We start from the raw sequence: 17,692 nt of genomic DNA on the forward strand, positions 1-17,692 counted from the left end.
ATCTTCTCAATCGATACGGTTTGGAATTAATTTTTGGAAAATTAATCTATATATAAAATATTGAAAAATAATATTTACATTGTTCATGTATATCCAAAAGAGAATTACTAAGTGCAGAACGTTTCAATTGAGTGTCCATGTCGGTAGTTTCCGATCTTTCGGAACAAGGCCCTGGGCAAGGACATATTTCAACGTCTGCTACTCCAGAATCTCTATTTTCAGCACCACCTCTGGCGCTTCTACTGCTTTTCTGTCGTTCTAGTTCCGTCTCAATCCGTAAGGTTTCCATCTCGTCCATTTCACTGATAGATTCTCTAAGATCCTCAACAAATTTGCATCTATCGTGTGCGTTTCTCGCATTGAATGTGACCAATACTTTTCCATCCACGCGTTGGGAGAGTCTAATTCCATACGGATAATCTGAAAAAAAAAAAAAAAAAAATTAAAATAGAATAGTAGACGACAGAAATGAGTTCAAAAATATAATAATTATTTATGAAAAATTAGAATAACAAAAAAAGCAAAAAAATATTTGATAGTACAAATAAAACATTTTTATTTAATTATTAAATATTTAATTAATTATTATGTTGATATAAAAGTATATCATCATAATATCGTAATATAAATGATTTTAAATACGAAACTCACGAGGAACTTCAAACAGTGTGACCACCATTCCGCACAATGGAAAACTTTGTCTAAATGTGTAAGTAACACTGTTTTTCTTCTTACTCAGGATCTTTGTTACAACGAGAAGATCATTGAAGAGAAATACTTCCCGTTGATGTACACCCGGTCTTTCCTTTTTATGAATATCTGGGATCTCGTACAATCTGCAGTAACAAACTAATCTTCTATGTGGTAAAGCCATATTAGGTTTTTTACCAACTATCGTCGCTTGAACTTTCATTACTTGAGAAACATGGTCTGAGCCAGGTTTAAATTCATTTTCCTTCACTCTCTCATAAATTCCAACTAATATGTCTTTATCAATATCTCCACAATCATCTATTCCTCTAAGATTCTTGATAAAATCATCCAGCCTCATTCTACGTTCTGGTTTTAAATTTGGTGTATGCAAATCAGTATTCAGCATGATTATTGCAAAGGCCAATACAAAGACAGTGTCTGCTGAGCGTAGCCTGGATACTACGTCGGGATTGCATTGGCAATAACGTTGGCTAAATACCTCCATTAATCTCTCTATCTTTTGAGCTTCGCCAGGCATTCGAAAGTATGCTTGAAATTTTCTCAAGGCAACATCTACTTGCATTCCTGATAGGTCCAATTCATGCGAAAAACATCTAAAAAAGAAATTGTTAAAAATTATTTTTATTTTATTTTATTTTATTTTAAAGTATATTATAATTAGTAAAATATATTATAATTAATAATTAAGCGTTAATAAATAATACAATTATATAAAAAATCAATAATATTAATAATTTGAATTATGATTCTTTTAATGACAAAATCTATTTACTTATTTATATTATTTAGAGATATTTTTTATTTTAGATTTCAAAAAGAAATCATATTTTCTTAAAATTTATTTTAATATCATAAATGTTAATAGCTGCGCAATCGCGAGTAAAGTTATCTGTTACCAATCCACCTTGACCTGAATTTTTTTTTCGAAATTACAAAACGATTGGTTGTAAATAGATCAATACCATTTTTAGTATTCCTTTCACAGCGATTTACAAAATTATCTTTTGTACTTTGTATCAAAGAATCGAATATAGAAATGAAACCAATTACATTTTTAGAAAGAAAAACAAGCGTTAATAACAGAAAAAAAAAAATGTACCATTACGTTCTTTAATTTTATTTTATTTTTTTTTTCACAAGAAAATAAAATGTACGTAGTATAAAAGAATAAAACGATACTTACTCAAGTACAGCCATATTGAAGGGATTTTGAAGATTTCCAAGATATTCTCCTATCATTTGTTTGGATAATCCTTTTCTACTAATCAAAAATCTAGCCACACCCTGGGGGCTATTTTCCAAGAAACCTCTTCTGATCAAATAACTAATCCCACGTTCTGGTTTCTTATTAAATAAATTTAAGCCCACTCGATATTGACGTTTCCTAACCGTTTCCGATACTTTATAGCTTGTTTGAGGTATATTTTCCGGATGATCCATGAGTGGAAGTTGATAACCGGAACTGGCATGTGAATGACCAAGATCTTTTACGCTATTTATCATAGCGTTAGAATCTGTAGTATGGTTAGTGCACTCCTGATGCTCTGGTGAACTTGACTGTAAAAAAAAAAGATAAAGTTAGAATATTTAAAAGAAATTAAAAATAAAATAATATATAAATTTTATATTCTTAATTTATCAATTTATTTATAGTTATAACAATAGTATTAACATAGATGAAAGTATTACATCATCTTCTTTATTATGCAAATATTAAAATAGAATTTATATCTATAATATATATTTACAATGATAAGACAATTATTTGATTATCATTAATTTAATTTATATTCTTTTTATTTTATAGCTTATCTATTCATTTTTAAAATTTCATCAAAACAAAAATATTTAATTTTAAAATTAAATGTTCACATTATATTATATATTTCTTATAATAGAGAATAACAAAAAAACAATATTATATTTCTTTTTAAATATCATTATGCTAAAGTGACTAGATTAATTTCTTTAAAAAAAGATTTTAAAGAAATAAAAAAAAAATCATAAACGCAGAATGGAAAAAACTCACGATTCCTTTATGCTTCCACACAGGTGATCCTCTTTGAGCGTCTCCTTCAGAACTCTCGCAATTAGTGGAATCGCTTCCAGAACTCTGAACCGAACTTAGGCTACCATTTTCAACGCTTTTACTAAGACCATTGTGACGTGGTTCCATAGATCTGGACGTAATGGAAGACGTTCTTTTTGGCACTTCCGGCGGTACTTTTTTCGCCGATCCTCTCGTTCTACCCGCGGAACCAAGATGACCAGCGCTGTTCCAATTTTGAACCACCTGTGTTTGAAGATTATGAGGCGTCGATGGTGATGTGCACGGTGTTCGTAATAGATCTCTCGGCGGTGTCTCTTGTCTGATGCTGCATAGTGTTTCCTGGAAAACAGAATAGGAACGATTTTTTTTATTGTTATTATATTTATATATATATGTGTGGAATAAACAAAATAAACTTTAAAGTTAAAAGAAAAAATAGAAATATTTTTGTTCTATGATAGTAACGACTTAATTAAACTTATTTGATATATACATACAATAAATTTATTAATTTAATAAATATTATATTTACTAGAGAATCAATTTAGACATTTTTATGTATAATGGATATCTTTAATAAAATCTTAATCTAATAAATGCATATATTCATTAGTTAATCTATGTAATCATATATCTAATAAGTGTTATGTTTTCACTTAATAGATATTTGATATAATTTTCTACAAGAAGATTTTTTTCTATTTTTGATAAAGAATTTGATCCTCTTTATTGTTTCCAAATTACATAAATAGGACTATAATTAATTAATATAAGATGAAAAATCTAAATCATTGTATTTTGATCAAATTTTATCTTAATTTCCTTTCATCCTATTTAAAATTTCATAATACATAACAATAATCAATATATTTAATTTGAATTGAAACGAATTTATGTTTTACAATATTTCTCGTATCTTTCCACATTCCAAAGAAACAAATCATACGATAAGAAATGTGAATCACCTGCGGATTGTAATAATGCATACTAGATCCGCTTTCCTGGGAGCTGGACTCCCAGCACGGACTCGGTGGCAATTGTTGGTGTCTATTGCAAGGGCTGGGAGCCAGAGAGGGCGTGTGTCTGCCACTCTGATGTATATTGTGATTCGCGTGTGGATGACCAGCTATTTGAACTTCGCACCTGCCGCTTTGGCTCCTCGGTATCGGTGACTGCGAGTTCTCCACGTGCCTCCTCTCTCTCAGAGACATGCTTCTGATAGGCATTGGCCTGTTTGCTGTCTGCGGTTGTTGTATATAAATTTGACTGTGATAAACCATCCTCTCGTGCTCGTTTGCGTTTGAAACTCTCTCCGATGTCTCTTGGAGCTTTCTGCTAAGCCGTTTCTCTGCTTTCGCCATGGCTGTGATAGCAGCGAATTTCTTTAACAGAGTGTATCTCCTAAAAGCTCTTTGAATAGTCAGTGCAGCATTTCTCGCCTTCACGCCGCCGTACTTCCTTTCCAGCATCTCTATCTGTTTGTCCAGCAGATCCTGAGATAATTCATACCTGTTTCAAAAGCAAAAATTGTAATGAGATATGATGCAACTTACTTTGTCAATTATCAAATTATTTTGAACTGTAAATGACTTTTTATTCTTTTATTAAATATTTTTATATTAGATAGGATTCGTATTAAGAAACAGATTTCGTTAAAGGGAAGAATTAAAAAGCTTGAATCATAAATAGAGCTATGAACGAAGACGTGCGTTCTGAGAAAATTCACTTCTTCTTTTGATAGCCACAAACAACGTAAAGATCAATTACATAAAATTCTTATACGAAAGTCAAAAAATTTTTAACCGTTCAAAATTTTCATAAAAAAGATATCTTATATAAAAATTTAATAATAACAATATATATACATATTTTTTAAAGAATCTCTCTGTAAATCTCAAATCTTACAAATTTTAAGAAAAACTCTTTCTTTGCAATTTGAAGCAAATTTTCAAATTTCTCGTTAATTAATTTTTTTTTCAATCTGTAAGTAAAAAAGAAACAAAGGGGGGGGAAAAAAAAAAGAAAAGAAAACTGGAAGGAAATCAGATGTTCGATCTTACGCATTCTGTAGCCTGCATCTCTTCAGCACGTCTCCGTTACGTACAGGTCCTTTTTTAAGGTGATTCTGTTGATACCCTGTAGCTTGCGGCTGGCCGCCGTACCCCTGCACCATGGTGCCGTAGCTTTGCGGCTGATTGTATCCCGCGTGAGCGTACACCCTCACGTTGGACGTTGAATTGTAAGGTACGCCGTGAGCGCCGTAGTTCTGGCTCTGGACGTACGATTGGCCCGTGATATAAGACGTGGTCAGGGATGTTTGACTGCTCGACGAGTACACGCCGTGCATACCGCTTCCGTGCATTTGGCTCACGTTTGCCGTGTGCTGCGACGGCCTCTCCATCTTTTGCGGGAAACTGTAATTAAAAAAAAGAAAATAAATAGAATAATTACACTCGTACATTTAAATTTATATTTTTATATATTTTTATATTTATATTCATAAATATTTATATTTTTATTTAAATAATTATTTAAATGGTCAAGGGAGGTTGGCAAGATATATAGGTCAATCTGCTCGATGAATTAATTTTGTAGCATAATAAATTGTCTTTTAATTGAAGAATTGTATGAATGAATTAATGAAATAATAACCGTCTCTAAATTATTAAATGAATTTAAATTTTTAGTTAAAATTCTGAAATTTAGTTATTAAGGACGATAAGACCCTATAGAATTTAATTTAATTTTTGAGTTTATTTATAATTCTAGTAAATAGATTTGAGGTTAAATGACGATCCTTGGAATTTCGATTTTAACGAAAATTGGATAAGTTCGGGGAGAATGATGAGAGGATTTTTAAAATAATTTCGATATACTTCCATATGTACATTATGCAATATGATAAACGAGGTTATCTCGAGGAGTTAATCTCGCGGGCTCATCTTGTTCGCGCGCACGAGCACCGTGATTGGTTTATTGAATATCCGCCCGCCACGTGATTGGCAAACGTGATTTCCGGAGATCTCGCTTGCCGGCCCAGATCAATCGTTTCTATCGAAATATTTTCTAACATTTGCGAAGCGAATCTAATATTATTTTTAAAAAGAGAAGAGACTTAAATTCTCGGATCGATTTCACTTAGAAGAAGATTTTTCGTTCGAAAAAATTTTTCTTTTCTTTTCTGGACGAAACGAGTTAATGAAAAATTTTACTTTTCGACGAGAGTCTGAAAATTGAAATCTCGAAATTAATTACAATTGTAAGAATTGGGAGAGATCGTGCGCGGAGGAAATTTACCAGAAATAAGCCTGCCAACTATAACTACAACGAAACATCGCGGTGAATGGTCGCGAGGAAAAACGCCGCTTCTGTTCACCAGCTGCAGGCAATTACCATTCGAGGGACTGTTTCGCGCTTCGTGAATCACACGCGATGAATCATACCTCGAAATTCACCCCCGTACAATTGCAGGATAACAACCTACCCCGTGAGAAATCCTGCCACGAAGACCACCATGTCGATTCCTTCTTTCTCTCTCTTTCGATCACTCGATTATTCGATTATTCGATTTTAATTCGCTTTAAACGTATCTTGAACACCACATTTTTCACGTTAATATTCTTCACTTCACTCTTAGTAAGAAGGAAAAATAAAATAATAAAATAGGGAAAGATTTAGGATTTTTGGATAATAATATAAGATAGTAAAATTTTTAGAGATTTAAATATAAGAGAGTAAAATTTTTTTTTTTTGGAAAGTATAATTTTCAAGATTTCTGGAAATTGGAAAACTCTCGATGAAGAATAATAATATAAAATAGTAAAATTTTTAGAGATTTAAATATAAGAGAGTAAAATTTTTTTTTTTGGAAAGTATAATTTTCAAGATTTCTGGAAATTGGAAAACTCTCGATGAAGAATAATAATATAAAATAGTAAAATTTTTAGAGATTTAAATATAAGAGAGTAAAATTTTTTTTTTTTGGAAAGTATAATTTTCAAGATTTCTGGAAATTGGAAAACTCTCGATGAAGAATAATAATATAAGATAGTAAAATTTTTAGAGATTTAAATATAAGAGAGTAAAATTTTTTTTTTTGGAAAGTATAATTTTTAAGATTTATGGAAAACTCTCGATGAAGATCGAAAGCTTTGAAAATTTTTCTGGACTAATCTAAAATCTTTTAATATCGGAAGATTTACAAGATTTTAAATTCCAAAATAATTATAATAATCGATTAGACTTAATTTTAGAAGGAAAGGGATAATCTATATTCGGAGGGAAGGATGATCTCGAATTTGGAGAATCGTAGATGGTCTCGAAAAGCTGGTCGATGAAAAGGGAGGAAGGAGCGGTAGGAAGGTTCGATGCGAACTGGAGGAAGGGTCGTGACAGTTTGAGAGATCGTAGCAGGGTGGGCTAAGGTGATCGAGGATCGCGAGCAGCTGGCAGCCACGGGCATTCTTCGTCCTCGAGGATCGGAAATCAGTGACAGTCGGGGAACGAGTGATACGAGAGCACGTGTGCACATCAAGCCAAGTTGCGTGCAACTTTCTATTTCAATTTTCTCAACGTATGTATTCTCTGTGAAATTCTTTTCCTTTTTTTTTTTTTTTTGAAGAAAGGAGACAACTCCTCTCATTTCCTTATTTCATTTCCTTTCTCCCAGATTTGTAGAGAGACTTATCCTTGAATAAATTTTAAAATATAATTTGTAAAATTTGTAAAATTCGCTGAAATATTGAGATGAGAATAGAATAAAATAGAAATATTGGTAAAAAATTAATTTCGAAACACGATTCCACAATCTCTTCATCTATTATATTTTATTATTCTACAGAACAAACGAATAATGAAATATGTATGTAATATCGAGAAGAGGAGAGAAAAAAAAAATTAATTCGAGCTCGAAATGGGTTAAGAGACACTCGAGGATAAATGGCTTGTGTATCCTGGCGAGCTTCGTTATTTCGCCAGAAGTGGAGAAGGGTAAAAAGGGATGCTACCTTTTCAACCAGTCCTTGAAAACGTGTATCTACTTTCACATGTGTGTCAGCAGGTAGATAGAAGATATCGAACGATGATGATGATGATGATGATGATGATAATAATAATGACGATGGCCGTGACACTCAAACCTCACTCCATATCCTTATGCAATATGCTTCGTTCAATTAAACGACTTACGTAACGCATGGAAGTTTATGGCTTACACACCGAGAAGAAGTCTGAAAAGTTCCCTCGTTGATTGGATTTTGCCAGGGTCGATGAGTCATGCGAATTAGATGGCCTACGTTTCTTTCTTTTTCATTGGGAGATGAGGATTCTTAATATGTCTTATATGATTTTTTAAAGAATTTATTTTGATTTGAAAAAGAAAAAAAAGGGAAAGCAAGATTTTTTTTGCTTTTTCTATTTTCCAAATTCCTCGGATTAAAATTTCCATTTAACATGTACATGTACATTATCGTATATTTTTGTTACAAATTTTAAGAATTAATTTTCTTGGCGAATGAAAAAGTATGACACTTTGCGCGCCGTTCTTTTGAACGTAATTGAAGAAAAAAGCGAGAAATTAAAGCGTGTGTACATACTCATATATCGATCGATACATATATTTCGACAAAATCTTCGAAATTTAATTATTTTAATTACATTGAATCATTGAATACGTCGAAAAGAAATTATTCGTATTTGATATTATTAATATCGAGCACAATTTTATTTTTCTCAATCCTTCCAACTTATGAATTCTATAAATTAATAACCGATATAGGGATATTTCAAAATTGTCCCTAGACAATTGGAAGCAACCGAAACGATTACTCGGTGCATATCTTCAAGTTGTTTAAAGATCCTAAAAAAAAGAAAAAAAGGACGAGCAACGAATCACGTAAACGTTTTGTATTTTTTTACAAAGTGCTTCATCGAGGAGGAAGAACAAGAGCGGTTGAGGGATCGAAGAGAGAGAGAAAGAGAGAGAGATACTGGCGGAGCCACTTTGATTAAAAAACACGGAGCCAGGTGTTGAGCTCCGTTTGTTGTGTGCGCACGCACACGCGTATAAACGAGGCAATAGCACGCGTACATCCACCGGCACGAGCTTCGTGCAACAGCCGACAAGCAGATGTTTCGATTCTTGGGAGGCTTTAAAAAAAAAATTCCACCCTGCCTCTCAATATATTCCAACGAAAGAACGAAAGACCGCCCTCTAATGCCATCGTTTTTTACGAGAAACTTGTTTGTTCCGTGTATATATATATATATACGTGAAAGTGCAATAGACGCAATATCTGTTTTACCGTGCTGGAGATCGCGCATAATGTTTGAGAATTACAATTTCTATTCCCTAGAATGTTAAGCAGAAGTAGTGAGCTAACGATGTTAATTATGAATTGGAATTGATTGAATTCTTTATATCCAATCCAAGTTTCAATTGATTTCGATACATTGTTGAACGAGATTGGAGAAATTAGGTTAGGTTTTTCTTACCAACAATCGGTAACACCTTGATCATCACTAGGTAACCAGAAAATCAATTCAATCCATTTCATTTTCTTTTCAAAGTGTATATATATATTATATATCTCGACGCGACGGAAAATGTTGCATTCACAGGAGTGAAAATAATATCCTCGAAGCGGAAAGTGAATACGAGTCTCTCTCTCAACCGACTCGTCGTGGAAAACAAACGCCCTTTCATCGAGCCTGCTCTCGCAGTTTGCGCCCTCGATAAATTCTTAGAAGCGACTTCTCTATTGTCTTAGAGCGGCGTTGTCTTAGAGTTGACGTTGGACGGCGTCTACTTTATCGCGGCAGACGAGAGAGGGGGGCGGATTGAAAGAGAGACGTTCTAGCGCATAGCCACTCGTGCGTAAGACAAAACCCTCAGACGCGTAGGCTTCAGGTGGAGTGCATCAGCTGCCACTTGGACACGCGCCATAGAAGCCTCTACTGTGTTTCCTTATCCTTTTTTTCTCTCTCTCTCTTCTTCACTCCTCTTCCTTCCTTCCTTTCTTCCTTCTCTGATAAAACTTCACTTGCGTGGAATAGAAGCAGACCTGGACTGGTTCAATTTAGAACTGTGCGTGGAGGATTGTAACGCTTTGATTTTCAATTTCTCCAGCTCTAGTTTTTTATTTTACAATCTTTTCTTCTTTTTTATCTTATTCTGCTCTGTTAATACGAAACAATTCTCCGTTTTCTCCGTCGAATTATTTCCACGGAATAATCAATTTATTCTTTGTACAAAACTTTCACAGTTATTATTTATATTGAAAAATTATTATTAATATTGTTATTATTGTTATTAACAGTTAATAACAGTTATTATTAATATTGAAAAATAAGAAATATAATAGATTTTTTATTCACGATTGACAAGTCTTAAAAACTGCAAGTGATTCAATTTCCTAAAATCTTTCCTTTTATCGAAATTGCGCAAAGTTTTTTTTTTGTACGCTCGATTTAATAAATCTCTAAAAGAGATTTTTTTCCCCAGATTCGAAAAACTGGGGTTCATTGAAGATAGAAAGATAGAAAAGTGGACGAGGAGGCGCAATCTCTCGTGAAATCGCGCGATTCACGTTACGTGCATACGCGAAATTAACGTCACGTAATTAAACGGCGTCGCGTGCAAAAGTGGATTCGTGTGCGAGGCACTCGCTCACGAGAATTCTCCCTTTTGCTCGTTTTCTCTCCGCGCGTTTCTCCGCTTGAAATCTAGCGTAGATTTCGAGGAAGAAAGAAAAAGAAAAAAAGAAGAAGAAAGAAAGAAAGGGAGGGGGGGGGAATATCTTTTGTGAGCGTTTTTCTTTTTTTTTTTTTTTTTTTTAAAAAGCGGCTCTCGCTTTAAATCGGGAAACAAGCTGTTCAAAAAGTAAACCATTGCGCGCCTTTTTCACGGATCATTTCACCACGAGTGATGCTAAAGAAGCTATTTCGTTGGCAGGTTCGCTTTTCAAACGGTTGTTTCACGGTTCCCTGCCAACTTTGGATATTTTATATTTATAGACATTGCGCAATCGATAATCATATGCATTCTAATTATATAACGAGGAAGAGGAATCGATTATAACCTGTATTACGTGTATATTTTTCGATCCAAGTATTTTGTTCGTAAAAGTATTTCTAAGAAATGCGACTCGAAATTTTGAAAAAAATAAATCTTTTTAAATTACAAAATCCCTTGTCAATATATATGAGACGTAAAATAAAAGAGGATATAAATATTTTTATGGAAAATGAAAGGAAAATGTATTTAAAGAAAATTCTGTAAATTTTGAAGGATCGAAAATATTAATTGACGAATTGTTTTGTTTCAATTTCGATGAAATTGCTTCCAATATTTTCTCGTCTTTCCCTCCCTCCCCTAGTTTTGCTCGAGAGAGCGGGAACGATGCCGTAGTAAAGCTCGCGTGCCATCACTGGAGGAAATTATTTCACGCAACCGAGAAGGGGGAGAGATCGTTTGAATCTGCGGCTCGCAAACGCCGTTAACGGCAATCAACGGTTGTTAATTGTTCAATGATAATTAGCCGAGACGCGAAGGAGTTGTGGTAATGGAGCACGCCTTGATAATTCCTTTAATGAATTCGGGACACATCGTGCGTGGCTTCTTCCGTGTGATGAAAATCAACGAGCCCTCCTCCTCTTCTCTTCGTGTTTTGTGTCGATAACGTAACTGGTTTCCTTCTTTCTTTATTACACTTAGATATATATATATGTGGAATTTAATTTTTATATAACGATCCTTAACTCGAGATAAAATCGTATGGTAAATTTGAGGTTAAAACAAGTCGAATGAATATTTAATTAGGGAGGCGAGGAATGTTTAAGTTGGTAAACAGTTTGGAAATTAGAAAGTTACTGAAAATCTGAAGAATAATAGAGATGGGGAATTCTAGGGAATTCTCTTGTTGTTATTATAGAGAATTATAATTTTTTACAAGCAAGTTTAGAATCGAAGTCTAAAGATTATTAAATTGAAAATTTAAAAAAGTATCAAGGGAAAAATGAAGAGATTTATATTAATTGGAATATTGGAGATATTTTAAGAAATTAAATGTAAAATTGTACGTTGATATTTTATCACTCGAATTTGATATTTATTTATATCTAAAGATCTTCCCCTCTTGCAAACAGCTACCTATAACAGGGTTATCTCGGGGAAGATAAAATTGCACTCGAATATTTCATCGTGTATATTTCGAGAGAGAAGATTTACGCGTGTAAAATGTCTCGTGGGAACACGATCCACACTCGGCAGATATTCTGTTCCCTTTTATGCATATAATTAACGCGAATAAGTCACAGCAGAGGCCGGCCTGGAGGGGTTCTTTGGGTGAAAAATTTCCATAAAATAGCCGGAAACTGTTTGCGTAACTCGAGCTCGTTGTGTGGCGCGAGCTCGAAACGAGCCATCGCCCGGAAGTGAACCATGAATTAGGACACGCTGCGAATTACGAATCATAAATTATATTTATACGATTGTTCAATTGTTCCATCTTACCGATCTATCTACGTCTCTTTCTTTTAATTTCTTTCTTTCTTCTTTCTTTTTTAATAAATTACAACTAGAATCATAGTTGAGGTTAATTTTTAGTTACTTTTCTATTTATACGATTGCTCAATCTTACCGATCTATCTACTTTCTTTCTTTTTTAATAAATTACACTAGAATCATAGTTGAAGTTAATTTTTAATTATTATTAATTTTTAGTATTTTTCTATTTATACAATTGTTCAATTGTTCAATCTTACCTATCTACGTCTCTTTCTTTCTTTTTTAATAAATTACATTAGAATCATAGTTGAGGTTAATTTTTAGTTACTTTTGTATTTATACGATTGTTCAGTTATTCAATCTTACCGACTTATCTATCTCTTTCTTTCTTTTTTAATAAATTACACTAGAATCATAATTGAGGTTAATTTTTAGTTACTTTTCTATTTATACGATTGCTCAATCTTACTGATCTATCTACGTTTCTTTCTTTCTTTTTTAATAAATTACACTAGAATCATAGTTAAGATTAATTTAGTTACTTTTCTATTTATACGATTGCTCAATCTTACTGATCTATCTACGTTTCTTTCTTTCTTTTTTAATAAATTACACTAGAATCATAGTTAAGATTAATTTAATTACTTTTCTATTTATACGATTGTTCAATTGTTCAATCTTACCGACCTATCTATGTCTCTTTCTTTCTTTTTTAATAAATTACACTAGAATCATAGTTGAGGTTAATTTTTAGTTACTTTTCTATTTATACGATTGTTCAATTATTCAATCTTACCGAGCTATCTATTTCTTTCTTTCTTTTTTAATAAATTACACTAGAATCATAGGTTAATTTTTAGTTACTTTTCTATTTATACGATTGTTCAATTGTTCAATCTTACCGACCTATCTATGTCTCTTTCTTTTTTTTTAAATAAATTACACTAGAATCATAGTTGAGGTTAATTTTTAGTTACTTTTCTATTTATACGATTGTTCAATTATTCTTACCGACCTATCTACGTCTCTTTCTTTCTTTTTTAATAAATTACACTAGAATCATAGTTGAGGTTAATTTTTAGTTACTTTTCTATTTATACGATTGTTCAATTATTCACTCTTACCGATCTATCTACGTCTCTTTCTTTTAATTTCTTCCTTCTTTCTTTTTTAATAAATTACTGGAATCAGAGTTGAGGTTAATCTTTAGTTACTTTTCTAGAAATGATGTATCTGGTAATTTGCAAGTTTCAAACAATAGGGAATTTTTTACTCGTGCAATTCTGTAAATTTAAGATAAAAATATCAATTCTAAATACTCAAAGATTAAATAATACTAATAATAATGAAAATAGTAATGTTGATTCCATTGTTAATAATGAAAAAACGATGATAATAATGATTATAAGACGTATTATAAAGATATATGAAGGTATAGTAATACAAGTACCGGTTGATGAAATTGGTAGGCGTGGAATAGCCCATCTGCAGCCGCGATCTGATCACCTTCTCCTGAACGGTGACAATCCTGGAACTCTTAGAGCTCTGGTGCACCTTGGTGGTTCTGATTACTTGGTAACAGTGATGTTTCGTTTGGGTGTTGACCACCCTGTCGCTTCTTGGCTCGATCATCATGAACATGATTACTTTCACTGATCACCACCAATCACTTTTATCACAGAATGTGGCCTCGCTGTTTATCACTCCCTCGCTCACTTTCATACTTTTTATCTCTTTTTTTTTTTTATTTCATATAACAAGGTATACACCACCGTCTCTAATTACCTGATTATCACAATATTCTTTGGTTTGTCTCGTAAATATCGAAAACGTCTTAATTATCCGAGATACATTTCGGTATCCAACAGACCTGAAGTTTGTCGAGAAATAAGAAAAATTTTTCTTTCAAAAAAAAAAAAAAAAAGAGTCCAAAGAACGAAATATCCGACAACTTTAAGATAAATTTTCGAAAAAAAAGGACGAAAAATTATTCTTTTAAATTCCTCTCTTCAGAAAAGTTCGAGCGATAAATTACGATTAAAGTTGGCAGGATTTCTAGTGGAAGCTAAAAGTGGAAGTCGGAAGTTTAACTTGGACTATCGAAGCCAGTGGTTGCTTGAAATTTTAATCGTGGCGCCTTGGTTTGTAGATACTTTGGTAGTTGATTTGATTAATTGAATGCCTAGGGATTTCTTAACGTGAAATAAGATGAATCGAGAAGCACCTTAAAATTATAACAAAACTATAATATAAAATTTATGAGATTTTTAAAAAACTTTGTTCGATAAACATGCTTATATAATTACAATTTTCCTTACAATTCTAAAGATATAATTTCCATTTTTTTTTTTCACTTACTGCACGTTGATTAAAATTAAAAACACTCGATCCGATTATAGGAAAGAATAAGGAAAAAACAACAACTGTTTTATCGTAAAAATCGACAGTATCAATTAACATTTTTTTAATGGAATGAAAAACACGACTTTTATTTACTTCTCCATTACCATACTTTACCATTTCAATGAAACTGTAATATCGTTGTTTAATAAATTTAGCATCGCGTCGAGAAGAAGAATACCTCACCAGCCGCATTAAATCATTCGTTCTCGCAACTCACTTCAGAAGAAAGTTTCATCTCCATCAATAGATATAATATTTTTCACAATTACTTAATAATTAACTCTCGTATTGTATTCAAATTTATATCTTTCTTCCCTCTTCTTTTTCCCATTATTCGTCCCGAAGAATGAAACTTAATATGAATGAATGAAAAATATCGTTTTCGCTGATTTCCCCCCCCCCCCCTCCGATTAATTAACGCATCGCGACTTTCTAAACGACAATCTCCGATTATGATTAATATGCATGAGCGCGAAACGTGGACCGGATAATAGAAATGAAATTACTTTTTCATTTCGCAATCGATTTTTGTAATCTTCTTCCTAATGAAAAAGACCGAACTTTCGAAAAATGGAATTGAAAAAGTGGTGAATACGTTAATTCTTGATATTTGTAAATTAAAGAAAAAGAAAAAAACTAAAAATTTCACAATTGTGATCGAAGATATAATCAAAGGAATACGTCCGTTAAAAGTAGAAAAGACGAAGAAATTGAAAATCCTAACCTAACATTTCACGGCAAAATTTTATATATTATCCACTGTCGATAATAATCAGACTTTTATCTTCTTCCATTATTCTTCCATTATTATTCTCACCCATTGTGCCCGATTTCCAACGGATTATTAATTTTATACGAAAACGATTTTCCGTCACTGCTTTATTCCCCGTAATTAATCGCGTTTTGTCGGCGACGCTCGAATTAAATCGTTTTTGTAATCTCCCGCGAACACGTTTAAAACATGGCCGTCGCCGAACACTGGAAACATCTCTGTAATTAATGGTACAGCTTATGATACTTAATTGTATTCGATAATTACGAATCTCTTTATTGTGTATCTCCTCGACATAATAATGTCGGCGCCATAATTACCTTTTTCTATTTTATTTAATCACCCTATTGTTATTAATCTCTGTTATATTCGCATAATACGAATATAAAGGAAAATTAAAAAAAAAAAAAAAAAAAGGAGAAATTTATCGACGATTTTATTAAGAATATAATTTATCCGTTTAATATATATATATTTTTTTTTTCATAAAATCTGCAATCTCAATCGTAAAATAAAATTTATCTTTTGCTTCAAAGAGTTTGATCGACTCGATCGATAAAATAGCATAATAAAGAGAGACAGAGAAGTGATGTTTGTTTCGATGAATTTATCGAAACTCGCAGGAATTTTTTTTTTAACCGCGTTAAAATACCGATCACCACCGATGGCTCATTGCTATTCCAACGCATTTTTCGTACGTGAGGCCTCGATCCAGTTAAAGAGGAACAAACGGTATCCACTGACACGTTCTAGTTACACGAGCATAAACTAATTGTATGCGAATGATTTTTTTTCTTTTTAAATATATATAATCGTGTCAACGAAATAATGGGATCGAATCGGAAAAACCTTTTGAAAATTTAGTGAATCGAATTTCCAATATATTCGTATCTCGAAAATTAATTTTGATTAAAAAATATATTAAAATAAGTTTAAAGAGGGAGAAAGAAGAAGCGAAGTTCGAGTTTTAATCTCGAGGAAAAAGGAATATAAAAATATTGAATTAAAGATTTTGTTAACTTTGTGCTACGAAAGAAGATCATCCCTTATAAGATATTATAAAATAGTTCCTTGTTTTTCATTCTACTTTTCATTCTCGAGAATTATATTTATATATTGATTTGTCGAAGATACATGTAATAATTTATAATTTATAAATTCGTTTCTTTCGATTCGATTCGTGTCGATGAATAATGGATCGCAAAAAGAAGAGAAAAACACTGATTGGTCAACTCGATTTTTTAATTACCTTTAACGGGATATTCCTTACCCACCCGTTTCTCACTTTTTCTTTTCATTATTTTAATTTTAAAACGAGGAAGGGTAAAAAAGTGTCTTTAATCCTATTATCTCTCATTTAAATATTATCTAAATTTGCCAAGCATCGGGTAATGCGTCCCCCTGCGACTCCATTAACGAAGATAGCTGACATTTTCAAGATGAAGTATGATACTTTCGAAAAATTTATCCGATATTAATATATTGTTTATTGAAAGAAAATAAAAAAAAAAGAATAAAAATCATTCGAATTTACGATATCTTCTTTTTTTAAATGAAATAAATAAATATATGTATATATATATATATATATATATATATATTATATTTATTCCTTTCTCTGGAAAGCAGACTACAAATTCTTCGAGGAGAACGAAACGCATTAATGATTGCTTAAAAATTAAAATTCATAAGAATTATACAGAAGGAGAAGCTACGCTCGTTTCTGTTCAGGAAATTTATTCCACTCTTTTTTGTTAACTCTTCGAGCATGGTAAATTTCTTTGAACGTGGAAGAAGACTTGCAAATTTAATTAACTCGTTAAAGATAAATAATAACAATGAAATAATGTTTAAAAACAATGGCGTAACGTGTTACGCCATTGAAGCGAAAACATAAAAAAAGATGGAACAAATATCTTGCAAAATATACAGATAGATGGAACGAGAATACGAAAGAAAAATATTTGCACGAAGAGAGAATAGATTTAATTATATAATACTTTAATTTTCTCGAATTTTAGGAAAAATTATAGAATCTAAAGAAATAATTAAACAAATTTTTACGACTCTCGTATAGAATTCAATTCTATAAATGTAATAAGATAAATAAAAAAATTGCAAATTCCTTAATTTTTGCACCTATTGAATGATTAAATAATAACAAATTAAAAGAAAAAAAATGTTTCTGTCGTTAATTAATAAAAGAAAAAAAAAAGGAGTTTTCTTAAAAAATTTTCCTAGAAAGGTG

General features: G+C 32.0%; 1 protein-coding gene across 5 annotated transcripts in view; it reads right to left on the bottom strand.

The window, feature by feature from the left end:
* Positions 1 to 17,692, bottom strand: part of LOC413410 (IQ motif and SEC7 domain-containing protein 2) — a 75,886-nt gene that overhangs the window by 1,343 nt on the left and 56,851 nt on the right. For 2 of the 5 annotated variants that reach the window (XM_006559147.3, XM_006559144.3), the window contains exons 2-7: positions 4,825 to 5,178; positions 3,730 to 4,273; positions 2,744 to 3,103; positions 1,898 to 2,271; positions 652 to 1,307; positions 79 to 420 (exon numbers count right to left, since the gene is read on the bottom strand). In XM_006559147.3, the coding sequence (XP_006559210.1) occupies positions 79 to 420; positions 652 to 1,307; positions 1,898 to 2,271; positions 2,744 to 3,103; positions 3,730 to 4,273; positions 4,825 to 5,178 (2,630 nt within the window). Of the gene's footprint in view, positions 1 to 78; positions 421 to 651; positions 1,308 to 1,897; positions 2,272 to 2,743; positions 3,104 to 3,729; positions 4,274 to 4,824; positions 5,179 to 6,248; positions 6,296 to 13,719; positions 14,140 to 17,692 lie in introns of those variants that run through there. The other 3 variants (XM_006559145.3, XM_006559148.3, XM_006559146.3) reach the window with 3 other exon arrangements.

The sequence above is a fragment of the Apis mellifera genome, linkage group LG7 (assembly GCF_003254395.2).
Source record: "Apis mellifera strain DH4 linkage group LG7, Amel_HAv3.1, whole genome shotgun sequence".
Classification (NCBI taxonomy): domain Eukaryota; kingdom Metazoa; phylum Arthropoda; class Insecta; order Hymenoptera; family Apidae; genus Apis; species Apis mellifera.